General features: G+C 41.3%; 1 protein-coding gene across 2 annotated transcripts in view; it reads left to right on the top strand.

The window, feature by feature from the left end:
* The window catches only part of HEATR6 (HEAT repeat containing 6), a 44,259-nt gene extending 18,740 nt beyond the window's left edge, over window positions 1-25,519 (top strand). For both annotated transcript variants that reach the window (XM_068530347.1, XM_068530348.1), the window contains 10 exons: window positions 110-209; window positions 10,684-11,039; window positions 11,927-12,049; window positions 12,599-12,685; window positions 15,955-16,089; window positions 16,912-17,034; window positions 17,774-17,898; window positions 18,553-18,649; window positions 21,520-21,724; window positions 23,404-25,519. In XM_068530347.1, coding sequence (XP_068386448.1) covers window positions 110-209; window positions 10,684-11,039; window positions 11,927-12,049; window positions 12,599-12,685; window positions 15,955-16,089; window positions 16,912-17,034; window positions 17,774-17,898; window positions 18,553-18,649; window positions 21,520-21,724; window positions 23,404-23,975 — 1,923 coding nt within the window. In that variant the 3' untranslated portion in view covers window positions 23,976-25,519. The remainder of the gene's footprint in view (window positions 1-109; window positions 210-10,683; window positions 11,040-11,926; window positions 12,050-12,598; window positions 12,686-15,954; window positions 16,090-16,911; window positions 17,035-17,773; window positions 17,899-18,552; window positions 18,650-21,519; window positions 21,725-23,403) is intronic.
* The last annotated feature ends 801 nt before the right edge of the window (window positions 25,520-26,320 follow it).

The raw sequence follows: 26,320 nt of genomic DNA, 5'->3' as shown, positions 1-26,320 counted from the left end.
CTGATTTTTAAATAAGTATAAAGACTTTCTAAATTAAAGGCTCTAAAATTTTGTCTCTATGCTGTGACTATATCAGGCCCACTGATGAGCTCTTCTTTGTGTTTTGCAGTGCCTTGCAAACTTAGTATCAAATTCACCTTATAACCGTCTGAAACTCAGCCTGCTGACCAAAGTCTGGAACCAGATAAAGCCTTATATCCGCCACAAAGGTTGGTGGTAGTTTGAAACTGATTGCTTCTTTATATCAATCAGATCTAGATTATTAGTTTAAAAAAATAGGGCATTTTTATAGCTCTAAGATATCTCTGCTTATTCTCCTCAAATTTTAGGGGGAATCAACTATTGCTAGAACCCCACTTTTGACCCCTAAAGCCTCAGTGGACACCACTGGAAAGAAGTGACCTGGAGAATTAACTGTAAAGTTTAATGCCTCTTCAATGCATCAGTGCAGTGACCAGGGTATCCCTTTGGAGTTGAGATTGAGCAAAATCCCAGGGGGTCCCACTCTAGTATGTAATAGTTCATATCCTTTAGATATAAGTAGAGGATGGATGGACAGTCAGATAGACAGGCATTATCCTCATTTTGGAAAGAAGAAGTGGAATATAAAACCTAACTTCTTTAACATTATCTCCTCTGGAGTTCAGATAAAATTTCAGAACCTCAAATCTCCACTAACTACAGTCTTATTTCTTATTTCCTGACTTACTCCCACATATAATATATATGTGTTGCCTTTAGAAGATTTGTTTTTCTTTTGTTTGCAAGCTTCAGGATCAGACCACATTTTGTTGAGTTCTTAGTCAGAATTGTAGAACTTGAAGGAGGCACGGATGTTTTTGTGGCATCATGGGAGATGTTCTGGACCCAGTGTCCGTCTGCAGCTCACTCCCATTTTTGCCATCGCATAGCCGTGCCCTTCTCTGAACCCTAATTTCCTCCTAACAGGAAGATCTATGCCTACCTCATAAGATTTTTATGAGGCTTAAATGAGATAATGATATGTAAACAAAGTCCAATTCATCCCTTTCACCAATGTGTAAAAGGGGACCCAGGAAGGTAAATCTTGCCTTAAGATTGCTTATGACGTTAGTTGCAGAAGTAAGATTAAGACAACCCAAGTCTTCTGGCTCAGTCCCCTGCTCATTCCACTGCACTAGCTTTTCTTCATCTGCAGACTGAGGGGAGTGGACCATGTCTCAAAGGTCCCTTTCAAGTATCTGACTTTGTCCTCCAGCAACCTTTTATTATTAAAATGTTCAAACCCACAGAAAATTTTTACTATTGTACAGTGAGCACCTGTTACCTCTACCTAGACTTAACAGTTGTTAACACTGTCGTATTTGTTTTCTCTCTCTCTCTACATATATGTATCAGTGTGTATATGTGTACGTGTGTGTGTTTATATGCATATTTTGGTCTATGTGTACATATTTATATAGACTTTTTTCCCTTGAACCATTTGAAGGTAAATTATAGACATATTTCACCCTAAATACCACAGTATGTATCTCCCCAAAATAAAGATAATCTCCTAAAAAACACAATACCATTCTCACACCTAAGAAAATTACATTGATTCCATAGTATTATCTAATGTCTAGTCCACATTCAGATTTCCTCATGTGTCCCCAAAATTCTTTTATAGCTTTTTTTAAAAAACCTGGGTTCATTCAGGGTTCATGCATTATATTTAGTTTATTGTTTTTTTGTTGTTTTTTTTTTTTTTAAAGGAACTCCTTTATTTATTTATTTATTTATTTATTTTTGGCTGTGTTGGGTCTTCGTTTCTGTGCGACGGCTTTCTCTAGTTGCGGCGAGCGGGGGCCACTCTTCATCGCGGTGCGCTGACCTCTCATTATCGCGGCCTCTCTTGTTGCGGAGCACAGGCTCCAGACGCGCAGGCTCAGTAGTTGTGGCTCACGGGCCTAGTTGCTCCGCGGCATGTGGGATCTTCCCAGACCAGGAGTCGAACCCGTGTCCCCTGCATCAGCAGGCAGACTCTCAACCACTGCGCCACCAGGGAAGCCCTATATTTAGTTTTTATGTCACTTAAGCCTTTTTAACTTTTTTTTTACTTGAAGTATAGTTGGCATTATGTTCAGGTGAACATAATGATTCAACATTTAAATACATCACAAGTGATCACCACAATAAGTCTAGTAGCTAGCCATCTCTCACAATACAAAATTATTACAGTATTATTGACTATATTCCTTATGTTGTATATTATATCCCTGTGACTTAATTATTTTATAACTGGAAGTTTGTAACCTCTTAATCCCTTTCACCTATTTCATGCATCCCCCAACCTCCTCTGGCAACCACCAATTTGCTCTATCTGTAAGTCTGTTTCTGTTTTGTTTGTTCATTTGTTTTGATTTTTAGATTTCACATATAAGTGAGATTATGCAGTATTTATCTCTGTCTGACTTATTTAACTTAGCATAATACCCTCTAGTTCCATCCATGTTGTTGCAAATGGCAAGATTTCTTTTTTTTTTTTTAATAAATTTATTTATTTTTGGCTGCATTGGGTCTTCATTGCTGCGTACGGGTTTTCTCTAGTTGCGGCACCCTGGCTTTTCATTGCAGTGGCTTCTCTTGTTGTGGAGCACAGGCTCTAGGCCCATGGCTTCAGTAATTGTGGCACATGGGCTCAGTAGTTGTGGCTCACGGGCTCTAGAGCACAGGCTCAGTAGTTGTGGCGCACAGGCTTAGTTGCTCTGCGACATGTGGGATCTTCCCGGACCAGGGCTTGAACCCATGACCCCTGCATTGGCAGGCGGATTCTTAACCACTGCACCACCAGGGAAGTCCTTTTTTTTTTTTTTTAATGGCTGAGTAATATTCCATTGTGTACATATGCCACATCTTTTTTATCCACTTAGGTTGGGCATTTAGGTTGTTTCCGTATCTTGGCTATTGTAAATAATGCTGCAGTGAACATTGGGGTGCATATATCAAATCAATGTTTTTGTTTTCTTTGAGTGAATACCCAGAAGTGGAATTGCTAGATCGTATGGTAGTTCTGTTTTTAATTTTTGAGGCACCTCCATACTGTTTTCCATGGTGGCTACACCAATTTACATTCCTGCCAACAGTACACGAGGGTTCCCTTTTCTACACATCCTTGCCAACACTTGTTTCTTGTCTTTTTGATGATAGCCATTATGACAGATGTGAGGTGATACCTCATTGTGCTTTTGATTTCCCTGATGATTAGTGGTGATTAGTAATGTTGAGCATCTTCTCATGTTTTTCTTGGCCATTTGTATGTCTTCTTTGGAGAAAGGACTGTTCAAGCTCTCTGACCATTTTTTAATGGGATTGGTTTTTTTTGTTACAGAGTTGTATGATTTGCTTTTTAAGAAATATATATATATATAAACACACACACACACATGGATATATCATTGGCAGATATCTTCTCCCATTCAGTAGGTTGCCTTTTCATTGTATTAAAGATTTCTTCCACTGCGTAAAAGCTTATTAGTTTGATGTAATCCCACTTACTTATTTTTGCTTTTGTTTCCCTTGCCGGAGGAGACAAATCCAAAAAATACTGCTAAGACTGACATCAAAGAGTGTACTACCTATGTTTTCTTCTAGGTGTTTTATGGTTTCAGGTCTTACATTTAAGTCTTAAACCCATTTTTAATTTGTTTTTGTATATGATACAAGAAAATGGTCCAGTTTCACTCCTTTGCATGTAGCTATCCAGGTTTCCCAACACCATTTATTGAAGACGCTGTCTTTTCTCCATTGCATATTTTTGCCGCCATTGTCATAGATAAATTGACCATATAAGTGTGGGTTTATTTCTGAGCTCTCTATTCTGTTTTGATTACTGCAGTGTTGTAGCATAGTTAGAAATCAGGGCATGTGATATCTCCAGCTTTGTTCTTTTTTCTCAAGATTGCTTTGGCTATTTGGGGTCTTTGGTGGTTCCCTACAAGTTTTAGGATTACTGGTTCTAGTTCTGTGAAAAATGCCATGGGTATTTTGATGGTGAATGCATTGAACCTATAGATTGCTTTGGGTAGTAAGGACATTTTAACAATATTGATTCTTCCAGTCCATAAGCATGGTATATGTATCTTTCCATTTATTTGTGTTGTCTTCAATTTCTTTCATCAATGTCTTATAGTTTTCAGAATACAGGTCTTTCACCTTCTTGGCTAAATTTATTCTTAGGTATTTTATTTTTTTGATGCCATTGTAAATGGCATTGTTTTCTTAATTTCTTTCTCTGATGGATTGTTATTAGTGAATAGAAATGCAACAGATTTCTGTATATTAATTTTATGCAACTTTACTGAATTCATTTATTAGTTCTAATAGTTTTTTGGTGGAGTCTTTAGGGTTTTCTATATATAGTATCATGTCATCAGTGACAGTTTTACTTCTTCCTTTCCAATTTGGATGCCTTTTATTTCTTTTTCTAGTCTGATTGCTGCGTCTAGGACTACCAATACTACATTGAATAGAAGTGGCAAGAGTGGGCATCCTTGTCTTGTTCCTGACCTTAGAGGAAATGCTTTCAGCTTTTCACTGTTGAGTATGTTAGCTGTGGGTTTGTCATATATGGCCTTTATTATGTTGAGGTATGTTCCCTCTATATCCACTTTGTTGAGAGGTTTTAGCATAAAGGGATGTTGAATTTTGTCAAAAGCTTTTTCTGCATCTATTGAGATGATATATGATTTTTACTCTTCATATTGTTAATGTAGTGTATCAGGTTGATTGATCTGCAGATACTGAACCATCCTTGCATCCCTGAGGTAAATCCCACTTGATCATGATGTGTGATCCTTTTAATGTATTGCTGACTTTGGTTTGCTAATATTTTGTTGAGGATTTTTGCATCTGTGTTCATCAGGGATATTGGCCTGTAATTTTCTTTCTTTGTAGTGTCTTTGTCTGGTTTTGCTGTCAGGGTAATGCTGGCCTGGTAGAATGAATTTGGAAATTGAATTCTCTTCAGTTTTTTGGAATAGTGTGAGAACAATTGATATTAAGTATTCTTTAAATGTTTGGTAGAATCCATCTGTGAAGCCATCTGGTCCTGGACTTTTGTTTTGGGGGAGTTTTTTTGATTACTGATTTAATTTCATTACTAGTAATTGGTCTGTTCAGATTTTCTATTTCTTTCTGATTCAGTCTTGGAAAGATGGTATGTTTTTAGAAATTTATCCATTTCTTCTAGGTTGTCCAATTTGTTGGCATATAACTGTTTATAGTAATCTCTTATGATCTTTTATATTTCTGTGGTGTTGGTTGTATCTCCTCTTTCATTTCTGATTTTATTGATTTGGGCCCTCTCTCTATTTTTCTTGATGAGTCTGGCTGAAGATTTATCAATTCTGTTTATCTTTTCAGAGAACCAACTTTTAGTTTCATTGATCTTTTCTTTTTCTTTCTTTCTTTTTTTTTTTTCGTATCTATTTCATCTTTTTCCACTCTGATCCTTATTTTCCCCTATGAGTTTTGTTTTTCTTTTTTTAGCTTCCTTTAGGTATGAGGTTAGATTGTTTATTTGAGGTTTTTCTTGTTTCCTGAAGTAGGCCATATTGCTACAAACTTCCCGCTAAGAACTGCCTTTGTTGTGACCTATAGATTTTGAAACACTGTTTCCATTTTCATTTGTCTCAATGTATTTTTTTATTTCCTCTTTGATTTTTTTCAGTGACCTATTGGTTGTTTAGTAGCATGTTGTTTAGACTCCACTTGTTTGTGTTTTGTCCAGTTTTTTATCTTATAGTTGATTTCTAGTCTCATAGGATTTTGGTCTGAAAAGAAGCTTGATATGATTTTAGTCTTCTTAAATTTATCGAGACTTGTTTTTTGGCCTAACATGTGATCTATCCTGGAGAATGTTCCACGTGCACTTGAAAAGAATGTGTATCCTGCTGGTTTTGGGTGGAATGTTCTCTCTCTATATATCTATTAAGTCAGGGTAGTATAATGTGTCATTTAAGGCCAGTGTTTCCTTAAACACATTGTTTCCTTCTGTCTGGATGATCTATCCATTGATATAAGTGGGGTGTTAAAGTCCTTACTATTACTATATTACTGTCAGTATTTCCTCATGTCTGTTAATATTTGCTTTATGTATTTAGCTGTTCCTATGTGGGGTACACATACATTTACAAGTGTTAAATCTTCTTATTGGATTGATCTCTTTATCATTATGTAATGCACTTTTTTGTCTTTTGTTACAGTCTTTGATTTAAAGTCTATTTTTTTTAACATCTTTATTGGAGTATGATTGCTTTACAATGGTGTGTTAGTTTCTGCTGTATAACAAAGTGAATCAGCTATATGTATACATATATCCCCGTATCCCCTCCCTCTTGCGTCTCCCTCCTACCCTCCCTATCCCACCCCTCTAGGTGGTCACAAAGCACCGAGCTGATCTCCCTGTGCTATGCAGCTGCTTCTCACTAGCTAGCTATTTTACATTTGGTAGTGTATATATGTCAGTGCTCCTCTCTTACTTCGTCCCAGCTTACCCTTCCACCTCCCCATGTCCTCTCTACGTCTGCATCTTTATTCCTGTCCTGCCCCTAGGTTCATTAGAACCTTTTTTTTTTTTTTTAATTCCATATATATGTGTTAGCATGCAGTATTTGTTCTTCTCTTTCTGCCTTCCTTCACTCTGTATGACAGACTCTAGGTCCATCCACCTCACTACAAATAACTCAATTTCATTTCTTTTTATGGCTGAGTAATATTCCATTGTATATATGTGCCACATCTTCTTTATCCATTCATCTGTTGATGAACACTTAGGTTGCTTACATGTCCTGGCTATTGTAAATAGTGCCGCAGTGAACATTGTGGTACATGTGAAGTCTGTTTTGTCTGATATAAATATTACTACCCCAGCTTTCTTTTCATTTTCATTTGCATGTAATATCTTTTTCCATCCTCTCACTTTCAATTTCTGTGCGTCTTTAGATCTGAAGTGAGTCTCTTGTAGGTAGCATATATATGGGTCTTGCTTTTTTATCCATTCAGCCACCTTATGTCTTTTGATTGGAGCATTCAGTCCATTTTCATTTAAAGTAACTTTTGATGGTTATGTACTTACTGCCTTTTTGTGAATTGTTTTCTGGTTATTTTTGTTGTTTTTCTCTGTTCCTTTCCTCTTCTCTTGCTCTCTTGTGATTTAATGACTTTCTTGAGTGTTATGTTTGTACAGTAAGTCCCCTACATACGAACGAGTTCCGTTCTGAGAACACGTTCGTAAGTCCAATTTGATCATAAGTCAAACAGTTAGCCTAGGTACACAACTAACACAATTGGCTATATAGTATTGTACTGTAATAGGTTTATAATATTAATACACAAATAATACATAAAAAACAAACACAAAAAATGAAACATTTTTAATCTTACAGTACTTTGAAAAGTACAGTAGTGCAGTATAATGGCTGGCCTACAGGGGCTGGCATCGAGTGAACAGGCAAGAAGAGTTACTGACTGGAGGAGGGAGTGGAGGTGGGAGATGGTAGAGCTGAAGGATCGTCAGCTAGGAGATGGAGGGCAAGCTGCTATTTTACTCACGCCTGACATTGATGGAACGCATGTTTGCATCTTTGAAAGTTCACAACTTGAAGGTTCACATGTAGGGGACTTACTGTATTCCTTTCTCTTTGTTTTTTGAGTTTATCTAGTATTGTTTTGTGATTTGTGGTTACCATGAGGTTATTATATAACAACCTGGTATACAGCAGTCTATTTTAAGTTAATGGTCGCTTAAGTTTGAGCACATTCTAAAAGCACTACAAATTTACTCCCTACCCCCATGTTTTGTGTTTTTGATGTCATCTTTAACATCTTTCTGTTTTGTGTATCTCTTAACTAATTATTATAGATATATAGGATTTTACTAGTTTTGTCTTTTAACCTTCATAGTACCTATATAGGTGGTTGATCCACTACTTTTACTATATGTTTGCCTTTATAGTGAGATTTTTTTTCTTTCATAATTTTTATATTTCTACTTATAATTTTGTGTTTTTTGTTTAAAGAGGTCCCTTTAACATTTCTTGTTAGGTCAGTTTAGTGGTGATGAACTCCTTTAGTTTTTGCTTGTCTGGGAAACTCTTTATCTCTCCTTCAATTCTGAATGAGAGCCTTGCCAGAGGGAATATTCTTGGTTGTAAGGGTTTTTCTTCCTTTCAGTACTTTGAATATCTTGTGCCACTCCCTTCTGGTATGTAAAGTTTCTGCTGAAAAGTCAGCTGATCATCTTCTGGGGCTCCTCCATATGTAACTAGTTGTTTTTCTCTTGCTGCTTTTAAGATTCTCTATTTAACTTTTTTTTTTAAGTAAATTTATTTATTTATTTAGTTATTTAGTTTTGGCTGTGTTGGGTCTTTGTTGCTGTGCGCGGGCTTTCTCTAGTTGCAGTGAGTGGGGGCTACTCTTCGTTGCGGTGCACAGGCTTCTCATTGCGGTGGCTTCTCTTGTTGCAGAGTACGGGCTTTAGGCACGCAGGCTTCAGTGGTTGTGGCACATGGGCTCAGTAGTTGTGGCTTGTGGGCTCTAGAGCACAGGCTCAGTAGTTGTGGTACACGAGCTTAGTTGCTCTGCGGCATGTGGGATCTACCTGGGCCAGGGCTCAAACCCGTGTCCCTTGCATTGGCAGGTGGATTCTTAACCACTGTGCCACCAGAGAAGCCCTCTATTTAACTTTTGACTTTAATTATAATGTGTCTTGGTGTGGGTCTTTTGGGGTTCATCTTGTTTGGGACTTTTTGTGATTCCTGGACTTGGATGTGTGTTTCCTTTGCCAGGTTTGGAAAGTTTTCAGCCATTATGTCTTCAAAGAGATTTTCTGTCCCTGTCCCTCTCTCTTCTCCTTCTGGGACCCCTATAATGTGAATGTTAGTACACTTTATGTTGTCACAGAGGTCCCTTAAACTATCCTTATTTTTCTTGTTTCTTTTTCCTTTTTGCTTTTCCATTTGGATGATTTTCATTAGCCTGTCTTCCAGATTGCTGATCTGTTCTTCTGTATCATCTAATCTGCATTTGGTTTCCTCTAGTGTATTTCTCATTTTTGTTATTTTATTCAGCTCTGATTGGTTCTTTTTTATATTTTCTGTCTCTTTGTAGAAGTTCTCACTGTGTCCTTCCATTCTTCTCCTGAGTTCAGAGAGCATTTTTATGATCCTTAGTTTGAACGCTTTATCTGGAAGATTGATTGTCTCCATTTCATTTAGTTCTTTTTCTGAGGTTTTGTCCTGTTCTATCATTTGGGACATATTTCTTTGTCTCCTCATTTTGCCTAACCCTCTGTTTGTTTCTATGTATTAGGTAGATCATCTACATTTTTTGTTCTTGATAGAGTGGCTAAGTATAGAAGGTGTCCTGTGAGGCCCAGTAGTATGGTCCCCCCTGGTCACCAGAGCTAGGTGCTCCAGGAGTGTCTCCTGTGTGGGTTGCATGTGCCCTTTTGCTATGGCTGGGCCATGCTTTCTGCAGGTGTGCTAGGGAGTAGGGTTGGTTCCCAGTGCAGCTGGCTGTAATTGGGGACTGCATTAGATTAGCACTAGCTGGGTCGAATCCGCAGGTGAACCCAGGGCAGGTTGAGTGATGCTAGTAAATTAGATGGAGAGAGTCAGAACTGGTGACCGCCTGGGAATTCCCTGGCAGTCCAGTGGTTAGGACTCAATGCTTTCACTGCTGTGGCCTGGGTTGGATCCCTGGTCAGGGAACTGAGATCCTGCAAGCTGTGTGGCGCAGGCAAAAAAAAAACAAAAAAACTGGTGCCTGCCAGTGCCTGGCCACCTAGGTAGAGAGGGAGACAAAGAAAAAAAAATGTTTAAGTGGCACTCGCCAGCTCCTCAGTACCTCTTGGTGACACGCCTTAATATTAGTCAATGAATCTCCTTCACATATGATCAGGCACTTTTCAAACTGCTGTCTGTGTGCCAGGACCTGGAGTGAGTTTTTGTGCACAGCCTTTTAGAGTGGATTCTCAATTCTCTGCAGCCCTGTGGCTCTTTCTTGGATGTAAGCCCTGCTGGTTTCCAAAGCCAGGCATTATGGGGGTTCATCTTCCTGATGCATGTCCCCTGGGCTGGGGAACCCAATGTGGGGCTCAGAGCTGACCTCTGAGGCTGTGAAATCCCTCCTGCCTGTGGTCCACAGCACTGGGGGTGTAGGTCCCTGCCAGACCGTGTCTCTGCCCCTCCTACTTGTCTCAGTGTGGCTTTTTTTTTCCTTTTATCCCTAGTTATGGAGAATCTTCTCTGCTAGTCTTTCAGTCATTCTCAGAGATAGTTGCTCTCTATGCAGTTGTAATTTTCCTGTCCCTGGGAGGAGAGAGCCCAGCGTCTTCCTACTGTGCCATCTTGTCCCGCCTCCTCACTTTAGTCTTTTTGACTCTAGAGGAGTCTGTGGCCCTTTTTCTTTCTTTTATGATACTGATTTTGGAAGGGTCCAAGCCAGTTGTCTTATAGTATGTCGTATACTCTCAATTTGTTGGGTATTTTCTTTACAGTGTTAACTTACACTTCTGTCCCATAAACTGGAAGTTAGGTCTAGAGGTTTAATTAGATTCAGGTTAAACAAAGAAGCCATAATTCTTAATTGCCTGCAGGGATAGTTACGATCCTTATGGTAGCTGTTCCTGTGGTGATAGGTTCTTTTCGATTCCTTTGACAGATGTTAATGTTCGTGTGTCAAGTCTCACACTATTGGGGGCCATAGTGTCCACTCACGCACCTTTACCTGAAGTCCAGCTACTTTTACAACAGCCCTGTTCTTCTGGACTCAGCAATAGCAATTCAGCCACTCCTCACGTCAGTCCTCCTGATTGGTGGAAGAAAGCCCCTTCAGGACCCTTTCTGGAAGAAGCCGCGGTTAGCTCGCCAAAGGTGTCTTCAGAGCCCTGCTGGCTCATTCGACTTTGCATTTCCATTGTTGTTCTGCCCAAGGAAGATGCCTGTTCAGGTAGCGATGCTGGCTCCACAGGAGGAAGCACCTATGAGCCATTCCCCTTGCGACTGGAGGCCTTACAGGTAGGAGGTTCCATTTCCTCATCTCTGAAATGGAAGTAATCATCCTTTCTTCGTGGGGTGATTACTTCCTGAGGAGTAAGTCTGTGAAAATAAGGTCATACCAAGCCGTGTGTCATTGGTGTTAGTGGGAGTTGTGTGTGAATTCACACGTCAGGTGTGAATGCTTTGTTTGTTGTTTTGTTTTGGGGGGGTAGGTGGGGGGGATTGGTTGTAAAATATCACATTCATCCCCTTTTGTTGCAAGCCATTTTAGTCACCTCATGTATTATATGGCAGGTCCGTATAATAGATTATATAATAATTCTGAAAGAATTTGTAGAGTTAATCTTTGATTTCTGCATCTGAAAGTTAAGTAAATGTTTAATATTCTATAAACTTCTCTTTGGTCTTATAGCTGCTTAGAGACAACAAAGTATTTGCTCCTTCAAAAGAAGAAAACCACCCTAGATTAAAGTATTTGTTTTTCTGTAATATTTTTAAAATATTAAAGTATTTTTTCTGTACACCCTAAAGTATTTGTTTTTTGGTCCTAGGGTCTGCTAATTATCTGGTTAATATTGAACATGTCCTTTAACCTCTTTAACCTTTAACTTTTTCAGTCTTAGTTTCTTCAGCTGAAATACTCAATAAATACCTACCAGTAGATAAATTGTTCCCAGGCTTAAGTGTGATAATATTGATAATCTAAATGAAACACATTTTGTAAATTATAAAGCACCATAAAATTTTATGATATACTTAATTGAAGATTATGGTTGTTCTTCATTTCATTAACATCGGATTTCAGCCCCTTGTTGAATGTGAGTGATTTCTGAAATATTGAAATACTTCTGGATATTGCAGTCCTGCATTCAGGTCTTGGGGTTAATCCCCTGTTTTCTTTGCAGGTGTTGGCTCATCTGGCAAGGGGCTACTTTTCAATGACTCAGGTCTACTTGATGGAGCTTGGAGAGGTGATTTGCAAGTGCCTGGGGGAGGCAGATCCGTCTGTCCAGCTTCATGGAGCAAAGGTAATTTTCACTAAAAGCCCTGTGCTTCAGGGAGCACAGCTTGGTGCTCTGTGGTGACTTAGATGGGTGGATGGGGGCGGTGGGAGGGGTATCCAGGAGGGGATATAGGTAGACATAGATGATTTGCTTGGTTGTACAGTGGAAACTGACACAACATTGTACAGCAGGTATACCCCAATTTTAAAGAAGAAAAAAAAAGCTGTGTGCTTCTTTCTTCTCTTCCTTTTATGTTCTTCCCTCTGCTGCATGTCCGTCAATTCTGAGTTTCTTTAGGAGGCTTCAGGTAGGGAAGTGATATCAGTACCTTCCTCTAATTTCAGCTCTACATGTAAACCCAAAGAATTGATTTGGTAATAAATTAACAATACATACTTGGTGATTTTGCTCCTGGAAAGAATGCCTCTGAGATAGGAGTTACTGAGAAAAGAAAGAAAATCAGTTGGAAGTTACTTTTCCCCTTGATTTGAGGTAATCTCCAAACTGAAGTGGCTTTTTACCTCCATGGTTCTAATACTCATCTCTGATAATCTATTTCTTTTATCTTGGCAGCTTCTGGAAGAACTGGGTACAGGCTTAATACAACAATATAAACCAGATTCTTCCATAGCACCTGATCAGAGAGTGCCAGTCACCTTGGTAAGTAAATGTATATTCATGGTTTTCTCTTTTCTTAGTGCTTCAGTCAGTTTTATTTTGAGGCTCAGTGATAAAGTGGTGTGGAGTATGGTTTTTTCCAATATCAGAAATTATGGTTTATAATCTAGGATGAATAGGTTTTATTTGCATTTCAGTTTATTTGCTGTTCAGTGTGTGGTAAGATTATGTGTAACATACAGCCAGCAATGGAAGAACCAGTTTTTGGGGAGTTTTTTTTCCCCACAAAACCTAGTTTGGTTACACAGTGTGCCCAAGAGACAGACTAGAATGGTGGGAAGAGCCCAAGATTTGGAATCAGAAGGCATGGGATTAAACCACTTAAGGAATATGTGGCTATGAACATAGTTTCCTTGTTGTAAAGAGGAGTAAAAATCCTTAACTCACTGGACTTTTGGAAGATTGAATGAGATGTGAAGACTCTGGCAAATAGTAGATGCTCAGTGAGTCTTAATTCCCTTAGCCCCTCCCTGCCAGGCCCCTCCCCCTTATTCCCATTCAGTTCTGTGGTCTGAGCTTGTGTGTGTTGCCCCACACTGTGCCAGTTATTCTTTGGAGGAGGAACATGTGAGCCCACAAAAAAAACCTTCTACTTAGAGCCAAAAACCAAATCAGCTCAACATTAGGGATGTTTTCTCCCTCTGCCCTCCTCATCCTGCCTATTCTTTTTCTTTTCACATTTTCCATCACCCTAGATGGAATGCTAGAATTAAGAATGTCTAGCTCGGGCTTCCCTGGTGGCGCAATGGTTAAGAATCCGCCTGCTAATGCAGAGGACACGGGTTCGAGCCCTGGTCCGGGAAGATCCCACATGCCGCGGAGCAACTAAGCCCGTGCGCCACAGCTACTGAGTCCGTGCTCTAGAGCCCGTGAGCCACTACTACTGAGCCCGTGCACCACAACTACTGAAGCCCACGCGCCTAGAGCCCGTGCTCCGCAACAGGAGAAGCCACCACGAGACGCCCCCACTCGCCGCAACTAGAGAGAGCCTGTGCGCAGCAATGAAGATGCAATGCAGCCAAAAATAAATAAATTTCAAAAAAAGAATGTCTAGCTCTAGTCCCTTCCCTAGACTGCCACTAAAACTGAAATGTCACTGTTTGCAGGGAGTTGAGTTGCGCTTTGCTATCAGACAGACCTGGGTTTAATCCAGACTTCTCCCCTTGTTCCAAGTGACTTTGAGCAAGACTCTTAACTGTTCGCACTTAAGTGTTGTTTCATATGTAAAAAAGGGATATACTTTCTGTATTACTAATCTGTTGAGTGATAAATTATCCTAAACACTTTGCAGCTTAAAACCATATCCTACATTTATTCTCTCACATAGTTTCTGTGGACCAGGAATTGAGGGCAGCTTACCTGATGGTTCTGGCTCAGGTCTCATGAGGCTGCAGCCAGGATGCTGGCAGGGACTGCAGTCAGCCAAATTTGATGGGCGTTGGAGGAGCTCCTTCCAAGGTGGCCCGATCACTTGCATACCTTGCAAGTTAGCGCTGGCTGATGGCAGATCTCACTCAGTTCCTTCCCATGAGGACCTCTCCAGAGGGCTGCGCGAGTGTTCTCCTGACAAGGCAGCCGGTCTCCCTTCTAGCAAATGAATCGAGAGTGAGCAAAACAGAGCTGTAGGATTTTTATAACCTAGTTTCGGAAGTTCTGCACTGTCATTCCCACAATACCCCATTAGTTACACAGGTCAGCCTTAGTCAGTGTGGGAGGGGATGGCCTTCTGAACATCCGGAGGTGAGATTCATTGTGGGCCATGTTGGAGGCTGGCAACCACACCTGTCCACATTCTTCTGGTTTGGGGCAGGAGGACCCAGATTGGGTGTCCAGGAGCTAGGATTGTGGGGTGAAAGAATTGGTGTGTGAGTGCATGGCAAAACTGAGGACTAAGTCCATGGGGCAGGAAATGGAGACACCAAAACCCCAGACAGATTTGCACATGGGGCATGAAATCCCAGGGTTTTTATAAAGCATGGAAAGGAGACTGTTAAAGGTACTCTGCAGATGCCTACCTTGAGGGGCATTGAAGTGAGAAAATTCTTCAAAGTGCTGAAAACAGAGCCTGTTGTTCAATTTAAGAATCTCCACTGTGCACCCGGCACTGTCCTAGGGACTTTACACACAGTCTTACATTTTATTATCACACAAACTCTGCCAATTAATCTCTTTGTCCTGTTCTACTGAAGAGGAACCAAAGCTTAGACCGGTTCAGTGACTTGCCTGAGGCTGCAGAGACAGGAAGCAGAAGCTGAAGGGCTAACTCCACCCCAGCTCCTCCTCTGGATCCCGTGCTTCTTGTACTCGGGCACATGGCCTCTGGGCTGCTCTGGGCCCCCCGACCCTTGTGCCCTCGAGGTTTGAAAGAGCCCTGGCTGGGTGTCATTTTTTTTTTTTTTTTTAAACAAATTAGATTTTTTTTTTTTTTAAAGATCAAATTTATAGAGAGAATGTTTTGCTTATCTCTTTTAAATTTTATTTATTTATTTATTTATGGCTGTGTTGGGTCTTCGTTTCTGTGCGAGGGCTTTCTCCAGTTGTGGCAAGTGGGGGCCACTCTTCATCGCAGTGCGCGGGCCTCTCACCATCGCGGCCTCTCCTGTTGTGGAGCACAGGCTCCAGGCGCGCAGGCTCAGCAATTGTGGCTCACGGGCCCAGCTGCTCCGCAGCATGTGGGATCTTCCGGGACCAGGGCTCGAACCCGTGTCCCCTGCATTGGCAGGCGGATTCTCAACCACTGCACCACCAGGGAAGCCCTGGCTGGGTGTCATTTGATCTGATTCTCGACCAGCTCTGCTGCCCACTAACGTTATCTCTCTCTGCCTCAGTTTCCTGGTGTGAAAATGGAGATAAGGATATAGTCTTCATTTAGTTGGTCTGAAGATTAAAATGAGTTGATATGTGTAAAACACTTAGAACAATGCCTGGCGTGTGGGAAGCTCTCTGAAAAACAGCTGCTGCTGCTGTTATTGCTATCCTCATCCTCATCTTCCTCCCCATTATTATCATCACTATTGCTGCCTTACTGTAGCAGACTGTAGTTTCCTAATGGATGAAATGGAAGCATTTAATTAGTTGTTTTCTAAAGTTCCTTTCATTGCTGTGGAAGAAGTACTAGTAAAAGTATTTACAGTAAGCTACTACTTTAAGGAAAAACTTTTCATCACTGTGGTTACTCGTGGTGGTCTTAGCGTCGAGCTGGTCCCACTGTTGTCTCTTGGGCTGCAGTTGTAACCGTGCCTCTGTTCCAGGTGGTGATGTTCTGGACTGTGATGCTGAACGGTCCTTTACCCAGAGCCCTGCAGAATTCAGAGCATCCGACTCTGCAGGCGAGCGCCTGTGATGCCCTGTCTTCCATCTTGCCGGAAGCCTTCAGCAATCTGCTGGTAACCTTAGCGGTGTTTTATCATCTTTAATTTGTGACGCTGAGCATGAGAGCTTGAGTTTGATTTTGACTGTTTTTCATTTTGCACCAGTATTCAACATTATCTCTGAGGAAAAGGTGCATGTTCTACTTGAGTGTAGGGTGAGGGCAGTGGGGAGCAGCACTGACGTCTTAATGTCTCAGAAGAGCTTTTACTCCCTGTGCTTAGAAGGCGGGGGGGGAGAGAAGTGAAAGTAGCAGAGGCTTTGAAGTCAGATTTCAGAAAGATTTCAAATCCAAAAGTTAGAAAATCCTAGCTCTTTGGATTTAAATCCTAGCTGGTTTAAATCTCAGCTCTTCTACCTTCTAGCTCTTTGGTTATCTTAAGTTCTCTAAAAATTAGTTTTATCACCTATAAAATGTAAATGATGCGAGTAATAACGTGAAGCATGTAAGAACGCCTAGCTTGGTGCCCAACACACATAGTGTTCAGACTGCTGCTTCCTTTAATCCTTAATGGCATTTGCATCCATTCTTATTTATGTAAATTAGTTTTTATAAGGAAGGCAGCTTGACTAAAGTAGGAGGATAAAATGACCTGACTCACGATGGTGGAGGTTAAATGTAATCACGATGCTGTGTGTACCCCTGCCCCGAGTGGGTACTCAGTTGATAACTGGATCTGAGTTGAACCTTTGTTCTCTGCCAAGTTAGCCTCAAGGGCTCAGTTGTGGTCAACTCCTGAATGTGGATTCAACACAGGTGTGTCACAGTCACTTGTCGAAGGCATCGGCTCATGGCTGTTTCATTCGCACTTTTCCTTGGCCAACCTTTCTCTTTGCAGAGTGACAGGCAGATCCTGTGCATCACCATGCTGCTGGGGCTGAACGACAGCAAGAACCGTTTAGTGAAAGCTGCGACCTCTCGGGCCCTTGGGGTCTACGTGCTTTTTCCTTGTCTCAGACAGGTCAGAGTGAGCCCGTGTAGCTCCACTGTGCCTCTTTACAGTCCATTTTCTTACTCTCTTTGGTGGATATAGAGCTCCTGAGTTGGACAGTAAAGGAAATTAAATTGCTTTGTAATCTGGTTTCCTTAATTGCTACTAAAATATGCTACTGCCTGTAGTTCATTTGTTTTTAACGATTTTGTCCACTGGCCAGGACCCTCGAACAGTAAATGTTTAAATCAGTGGATAATTGGAAAAAATGAAATGGGACATTACCGTACGATACTAATAATTTAGAAAGCTAATAGAGTTTTTACTAAGAAGGAAATAAATTTCTCCTTCACTCTGACTTGTGACCTTTATCTCTCTGAGAAGTGTGTAAGTGAACAGGATGTGTTTTGGAAATGTGTTTCATTGTCCACATCTCTTCCTGTGGAGGAAATCAAGCCAAGCTCAGGATTCATAGACAGTTGTCGCAGGCCGAGTTGTAAGATGTTCACAAGAGCAAAATCTATAGGCTCCTTGGGTGTGCATGGCACATACCAGAATTGTGGGAGACCTTCCCCTGGGATTTTAATGAGTGTCCAGATTGTAATATAGAAGAAGAAGAGTAAATAGATTGAGTAAAGGAATTTTGATTTCCAAATAAAGATTTGTGGTAAAGGCTTACAGCTTTATCTGCAAATAAATCTGAGAATTTTCAAGGTAGCAGTGTGAACTCCTAAAGTGACTACAGTGTTTTGTTTTGTTTATCTTACAGGATGTCATATTTGTTGCAGACACAGCAAATGCAATATTGATGTCACTTCAAGACAAGTCTCTTAATGTCCGGGCCAAAGCAGCCTGGTCCCTAGGCAACCTGACAGACACTCTGATTGTCAACATGTAGGTGTCTCAGCTCATTTCTCCTGTGTGACTTCCAAGCCTAAGGTCCCAAGAGGATATCTTTGAGCCCTATTATAAAACCAAAACCTTAGTAATGGTTGCCCTACTTTTTAAATATTGTATTTGTATTTTTTTAAGTAATATATTCACAGGTTAAAAAAAGAATTCAAACAGTACAAAGGGGTATGCAGTATAAAGCCTTTCTCCTACCTTCTAGTTTCCCTCCCCAGAGGCGACTGCTTTATTCATACACAAGTGTCTTGCTTTTTGTCATTTAACTCTAACATATAACATGTATAAGCATTCTCCTGACTTCTACTGACTTTTTATAAATTGGTATTATTACACAGTCATCACTATGTGATGATTATTTCACCATTACCCTGTAAGTGAACATTCATGTTATTTTAGGCTTTTATATGCATTGAACATTTCCGTGCATGAAATCTCTCCATTTTGAGATATTCTTTTTGGTTACATCCAAAAGAATGTGGACCTACTAGGTCAAAAGGTATAAACTGTAAGTTCTTGGTATAATCTGAACAGATTTTTGGAGCTGTTTTTATAGTTTTACTGAGTGAATATAATTTGTACATGTCTATATTTAACTGGGCTTTACCTTTTAACATGTTTTGCCTGCTTTGGGTGGGCCAGGGAAACACCAGACCCAAGTTTCCAGGAAGAGTTCTCTGGCCTCCTGCTCTTGAAGATGCTGCGATCAGCTATAGAGGCATCCAAGGATAAAGACAAGGTAGACTGACAGCAAAACCTAATATTCTTCAGTTAGATACTTCGTGTATTATAGTTTTATCCCACCAAATTTATCCCTGTTCAGAGGAGATTGAGGGTGTACTCAGGGTATATAGTGTACACGCCACACTTGTACAGTTTCTTTCCTGTCTCATGAAAAATATCAGTACCATTTATTTTATTTTATTTTTAAAATTTATTTATTTAATTTATTTATTTTACTTATTTGTTTTTGGCTGCGTTGGGTGTTTGTCGCTGCGCACGGGCTTTCGCTAGTTGCGGTGAGCGGGGGCTACTCTTTGTTGCAGTGCGTGGGCTTCTCATTGCAGTGGCTTCTCTTGTTGCAGAGCACGGGCTCTAGGCGCACGGGCTTCAGTAGTTGTGGCTCGCGGGCTCTAGAGCGCAGGCTCAGTAGTTGTGGCACACGGGCTTAGTTGCTCCACGACTTGTGGGATCTTCCCGGACTAGGGCTCGAACCTGTGTCCCCTGCCTTGGCGGGCAGATTCTTAACCACTGCGCCAGCAGGGAAGCCCGTCAGTGCCATTTGTAAGACTGCTCCATGATATGTCCATGTAGCTGGTTTTTTCCAAAAATCTTTAAGTAGAATAGACAAGTCAGAAAGATGAGCAGCTTGGCTTTGAACATTCCCTGTTACACTATTAAGTTTTTAAAATGTAGACCTAAGCTTTAGGGTCAGGCAGACATGGTTCAAATCCTGGCTTGCCGGTTACTAGCAGAGTGACCTTTGGTGCATTATTTAACTTCTACGAAGGTGAATTTCTTCTGTAACGTGGAAGTCGTTACATATACCTCATTGGATTCCAAGATGCCTTTTTTTTTTCTTAACACCTTTATTGGAGTATAATTGCTTTACAGTGGTGTGCTAATTTCTGCTGTATAACAAAGTGAATCAGCTATACATATACACTTATCCCCATTTCTCCTCCCTCCTGCGTCTCCCTCCCGCCCTCCCTATCCCACCCCTCTAGGTGGACACAAAGCACTGAGCTGATCTCCCTGTGCTATGCGGCTGGCTGCTTCCCACTAGCTATCTGTTTTACATTTGGTAGTGTATATATGTCCATGCCACTCTCTCACTTCGTCCCAGCTTACCCTTCCCCCTCCCTATGTCCTCAAGTCCATTCTCTACATCTGCATCTTTATTCCTGTCCTGCCCCTAGGTTCTTCAGAACCTTTTTTTTTAGATTCCATGTATATGTGTTAGCATATAGTATATGTTTTTCTCTTTCTGACTTACTTCACTCTGTATGACAGTCTCTGGGTCCATCCACCTCACTGCAAATAGCTCAATTTCATTTCTTTTTATGGCTGGGTAATAGTCCATTGTATATATGTGTCCCATCTCCTTTATCCATTCATCTGTCGATGGACACTTAGGTTGCTTCCATGTCCTGGCTATTGTAAATAGAGCTGCAATGAACATTGTGGTACATGACTCTTTTTGAATTATGGTTTTCTCAGGGTATATGCCCAGTAGTGGGATTGCTGGGTCATATGGTAGTTCTGTTTTTAGTATTTTAAGGAACCTCCATACAGTTCTCCATAGTGGCTGTATCAATTTACATTCCCACCAACAGTGCAAGAAGGTTCCCTTTTCTCCACACCCTCTCCAACATTTATTGTTTGTAGATTTTTTGATGATGGCCATTCTGACCGGTGTGAGGTGATACCTCATTGTAGTTTTGATTTGCATTTCTCTAGTGATTAGTGATGTTGAGCATCCTTTCATGTGTTTATTGGCAATCTGTATATCTTCTTTGGAGAAATGTCTGTTTAGGTCTTCTGCCCATTTTTAGATTGGGTTGTTTGTTTTTTTAATATTGAGCTGCATGAGCTGCTTGTATATTTTGGAGATTAATCCTTTGTCAGTTGCTTCATTTGCAAATATTTTCTCCCATTCTGAGGGTTGTCTTTTTGTCTTGTTTATGGTTTCTTTTGCTGTGCAAAAGCTTTTAAGTTTCATTAGGTCCCGTTTGTTTACTTTTGTTTTTATTTCCATTTCTCTAGGAGGTGGGTCAAAAAGGATCTTGCTGTGATTTATGTCATAGAGTGTTCTGCCTATGTTTTCCTCTAAGAGTTTGATAGTGTCTGGCCTTACACTTCGGTCTTTAATCCATTTTGAGTTTATTTTTGTGTATGGTGTTAGGGAGTGTTCTAATTTCATTCTTTTACATGTAGCTGTCCAGTTTTCCCAGCACCACTTATTGAAGAGGCTGTCTTTTCTCCATTGTATATTCTTGCCTCCTTTATCAAAGATAAGGTGACCATATGTGCTTGGGTTTATCTCTGGGCTTTCTATCCTGTTCCATTGACAAGATGCCTTTTTTTAATAGCACCTAGCATAGTACCTGGCTGATAGCAAGTGCTTAATTTAGTACAGTGGTTCTGGGAAGCCCTACATCAGGCTAATTTAGTCAGAATTGGTTTTTAAAAAAGAAAGCTTCCCAGATGATTCTAGTATGCTGCAAAGGTTGAGACTCTAGTCTAGCAGAAAAGTATTGACTGGAATTATGAAACCTAGCTTTTCCTCCAAGCCTTGCTGCAAACCACCAGTGTCCTGTTGCCCCTGGACCTTGCACACCATCTCTATACAACAAGGAAAATGGACCTCTCTGAAGTCCAGTCTAACATTAAAAAAATCAGGGCAAGGAGCTCTGCAGAACCTCACCTCTCTGATGGCTCAGGACGTTAACCACACAAGACCTTGCTGAGTTCTAAGAACTTGCGCCTTTACAGGCTGCATTTTTCATTACCTCTCTTGCTTTAAGATGTCTTGGGCCTCCTGGGTTTTTTAAGTGGAAATTATACTTTCTGACACATGTCTTTAGCATGTCTTACATTTGATTCTAGGTAAAAAGCAATGCAGTCCGGGCCCTTGGTAATTTGCTTCATTTTCTGCAACCATCTCATATAGAAAAACCCAGATTTGCTGAAATCATTGAGGAGGCTATCCAGGCCCTAATTTCTACTGTTCTAATTGAGGCTGCCATGAAAGTCCGATGGAATGCTTGTTACGCAATGGGAAATGTATTTAAAAATTCTGCTCTTCCCTTAGGTAAGATCATCTCCCTCTTCTCTCTGGTGGAGGGCCTCTTTGGACAGCACACACCAGTGTGCATTGTTATTAAAGCCACAGTATTATTCATAATGTTTTAAAAAATGGAAACATACTGAACACCCCAGTTTAGGGGAAAGGTGAGGTAAAGCATGGTATATATATTCAGAGAGATACTTTGTTGCCACTTAAAATTAGGTTTACAAAAGGTTTTTGGTAATCTGGGAAAATACTTCTGATGTTAAGCAAATTAAAACAGGATATGAAAATTGTTTCTACAGTACGATCTCAATAAATGGGTAGGAAAAAGACTGAAAAGAAATCAGTCTAATTATTAACAGTGGTTGCCTCTGAATGGGATGATGAGTAGGATTTTATCTGCTTTCATTTTCTAAGTTTTTTACAGTGAGCATCTGTCATTTTAACAATCAGGAAAAAAGCAAAGGGGAAGACAGACCTGGGAGAAAGAGAGTGTCAATGGGAAATTCCGTATGCGCCCTTGGCACTGCAGTGGAATGCTGCATAGGGATCTGCCTCTGAGTAACAGGCATGCTGTGCGCCTTGATGGATCGTCAGTGGCTGACAGCTGCTTGGGTGCCTGGATCGCAGCCTCCAAATCCCAGTCGCTTGAATTGCCAGCATCTACCTTACATGTTTGTCTCAGTGACAAGATTTGAAACATAAGTGTGTGTTCCTGGAGAGGTGAAGCCGTTCTGGACCAGCAGAGCCTGCATCACGTTAGGGAAACCCGGCTCTGCTCCCCCTTCCTGCCAAGAGCGTCCAGGCGGACCAGTCAGCCGGGAGCCAGTGGAGATGTAGCCTCGTGGCTTTCTCCACTGAGGAAAGAGCCTGAAGTAACCTTTGGGGTTGGAGCTCACGGAAGCTGGGTATCTGCTGCCTGTCTTCAGAGACATCAGAGAGGTTGGGAAGGGCTGGGAGCATTAGGGAAGCTGCCTTCTACTCTGCTGCCCACCTTGAGGACTGAGAACTCCCGAAATGGAGTAAGTGGTCACTCTGACGAGGAATAAAACTGGGCGATTTCCTGGGGCCAACAGGAAGCGAGAGGAGCCAGGAATCTAGGCATCATCTTCTCAATATTAGAAAATTGAGCCTTCGGTTAATCTGAGTCCTCTGTCCCCCAGTCACTGCCTAGACAGTATTTTCTTTTTCTTTGCAATAAAACGCATGACTTGCTTCGTCCAGAGCAGGGTCTAGATGCTAATCTGGGTGGTGAAATGGCCTTTTGCCAGCATGAGCAGGGCTGGGCATACAGTTGTGCACTTTGCGCACTGCTCAGAAGCACCCAGCTGAGAGGACAGGTGGGGCTGCAGTTCAGTCCCTGCTCCTCCCACCAAGCCTTACCCCCTCAGACGAGCATCTTCCCAGAGAAGGAGCCTCTTTCTAAGTCACCGAAGTTCCTATTCAGGGTAGCAGAGGTCCTGAGCACATGTCATGCTCATCTAGGGAAAGGGAGAGCTTTGGGAGCCGGTACTTGGCCACTTACCTAGGATCCCATAGTCACTCACCACCCCGATCTTGTAGGGTTATTGTGAGAATTAAATGAAAACATAAAATGACCAACTTGAGCACTAGTGTATGTGCTTCCTTCTACCCCTCTCCGTCTCAACCCACTTAGTTTTAAACCTTCATTTGCTTTAATGACTGTGGATTCTTTCTAGGAACAGCCCTGTGGACCTCCCAGGCCTACAATGCCCTGACATCAGTTGTGACGTCATGCAAGAACTTCAAAGTGCGCATCAGATCTGCCGCTGCCCTTTCCGTCCCGGGCAAGAGAGAGCACTATGGGTCTGTTGACCAGTACGCTCAGATCTGGAATGCATTGGTCACTGCCTTACAGAAGAGCGAAGACACCACAGACTTTTTGGAATTCAAGTACTGTGCTAGCCTGCGGACCCAAATCTGCCAGGCACTGATTCACCTCTTGAGCTTGGCCAGCGCCTCAGACCTGTCCTGCATCAAAGAAACCCTTGAATTGAATGGGGACATGGTCCAGTCCTATATCCTACAGTTTTTAAAATCAGGAACAGAGAGAGATGACACTGGAGCACCCCACAGCCCGCAGGAAAGAGACCAGATGGTCAAAACAGCCCTGGAGCACATAAGCAGTGTCCAGGCACTGGCTGGCGACACATCCAAAAGGGCCATCATGGGCTTTTTAGAAGATATCCTGACCGTTTATTTCGACCCATCTGGATCACAAGTAGCACTCTTAGGATTAACAAATCGCTGACTATTTTACCGGACCTTCCAGGTGTCAAGTGATGACAGGAAGACCTGAGCTTGAGCATCAGATGTGTGGGATTTAATCTTCGGGGCAGAAACAGTCCTTTCACTATTTATTTAGATTGAGTTAGCGGCTATTTAAATTTTTCTCAAGGGCTCAGCCACTTTAGAGAGTGGTTTCACTGTGCTGACCGTGGCCATGGTTGTTGGAACCTCTGACCTGTGCACACGGGAGCCAAGGAGTTGGGTTGTCGTGTGGGCTGAGCAGACTGGGGGGTTGTAAAGAGTGTTTAGTCTCAGAAGAGTATTTTAAAAAAAGCAAAAGGATTTAGGAGTTAGAATGTTGTATATTGTGTCTCTGGGAATTGTTTTTCTTTTATAATAAACTGATGTAAAGCAGTGTGCCCATAATCTACCATTTTTATCAAGTTGCCTTTATAGAAAGCTGCGAGCAGAGCTGCTGTTCAGCCAGTTCGTTCTCGTACAGCTGCATCAGTTGCTAGAATACTGAGACGGTTCCTCACAGGTTAATAAATAGCGGTTGCACTGAGCTCCCCAAGTGGCAACCCTGGAAGCCCCCTCCACGCCTTCCCTCAAGCCTGTAAAGAGAGAACTGGCACGCAAGGGCCTCTGGCCTACGCCCATGTCCATTTCACCCTGGCCGTAACATCAGCTTCTATCTGAATTTCCTAATGCCCTTTAGGAGAATATGGTCCCATATGCTAAATTTATGGTGGTTTTGCCACTTTTGGATTTGTGCCTTAAAAAAGGATTATTTGTTTGATTTAGATGATTACAAAGAAAGGTTTTTAAGTTATACTTTGATAATGCCCAAGTAGTTATAAAAAGTAGTTTCTCACTGAAAAATTATTGACATTTAAATTTTGCGCGTACATCTCTTGACCACCAACAATTTATTGGAAATGATTTCAGTCAGGAATTTAGAGATATATAATAAAAGATTCCACACTTATACTTGATATGGGATAAATAAGATACATAGAGTGGGTTTTGGCAATATATTATTTAACTATGGTTATTTAGTTTAAAATACATATTTCACAGCATACATATGTCCTCAGTTTTTCTTCTTTGCCCTTAAGTTACTCTTCTCCCTCTGTGCTGCTGTATGTTCAGAAAATACTGTTTAGGCAAAGACTAGGGGACACAGTGCTCAGATAGCTGAAGGCTCACTTTTCTGTTGGTAGAGTACAAGTTTCCAAAGAATGAGATGACCAGCACAGTAAAAACTACCATATAGAACATTCTTTAGACTTGTTTTTCTTTGGAGATGATTCTGGACACGATTTTTTATAGAGACCATGGAACTGAGTTGAACCTGTACTGACCCTGCAATGAATCTTAGGACTTCCTTCTCTTGAAGGAATATATTCTTAGTAGCAGCTTATTTGCTTGTTGTTTTCATGAAAGTAAAAATGTGGCATATGTAACTTATTCCTGGTTCTTTGGGCTTTCACTAGTGGGTTCCTTGATAAAATATCTGTGAAGTGACTTTGAATGGTTTTACTTGATGATTCACTCTTACCCTTTGCTTATCTTGAATAAAATCTAATTTTTTTGTTTCTAAACCTTTTGCTTCCGTTAAGGTGTCCAGGTTTCTGAAAACAGATGTTAATATTCGTATGCAGGGAAAAAGCAAGGGTAAGCACTTCTAGAAATTCCATAATGCAGGGTGTGGGCTTCCGTCCCAATGGGATGCTGATTCTCTTCTCCCTGTGGCTTTGTGGGTGTACACCTGGGCCAGGGGCTCCTCTCAGACACCTGGGCTGGGGCCTCAGTAAAGCTGCCATCATGAAAGGAAGCCACTCAGAGAATAAAGGGCCAGAACTTATTTGATGCAGAAACAGTAGGAAGTCTGGCTCTGATACAGAATTCTAATTCAGAATGCCAAATTCTGAACTTTCTTTTGATATTTAAAAGAAAAATTTGGAGGAGTCAGCTTGGCACAGATGTCTAGAGCCTTTATTCATTGAAGTGACAGCATTAGGAAACATCACTTATATTCGAACGTTTCCTGTGAAACCCGCTAATTCCTGCCCACTTCTAGAACCCGAGGTAGACGCACACTGTAACCTCTTTTGTAGAATTAGTTAATGGTAGAGCCAGTGCCCTAAGGTGATTAGAGGGTAGACAGAAACCTCCTATAGGACACCAGGGCAGCAACTTCCCTGATTGTGATATTTGTATGTGAATCCAGACGAGGAGCAGAACCTCACCAATCTAAGAGCTAAGTGAGTTCTAGTTACTCCGGTTCATTCGGCCTTCACCTCGTGAATATAGTGCAGCCTCTCTGGGGACATAATTCTAAACAGGAGCAGCTGTGTCAATGGA

Source organism: Eschrichtius robustus, chromosome 20 (assembly GCF_028021215.1).
Source record: "Eschrichtius robustus isolate mEscRob2 chromosome 20, mEscRob2.pri, whole genome shotgun sequence".
Taxonomy (NCBI): domain Eukaryota; kingdom Metazoa; phylum Chordata; class Mammalia; order Artiodactyla; family Eschrichtiidae; genus Eschrichtius; species Eschrichtius robustus.
The sequence above is the reverse complement of the archived record's forward strand: the minus strand, read 5'-3'. Positions and strand labels throughout refer to the sequence as shown.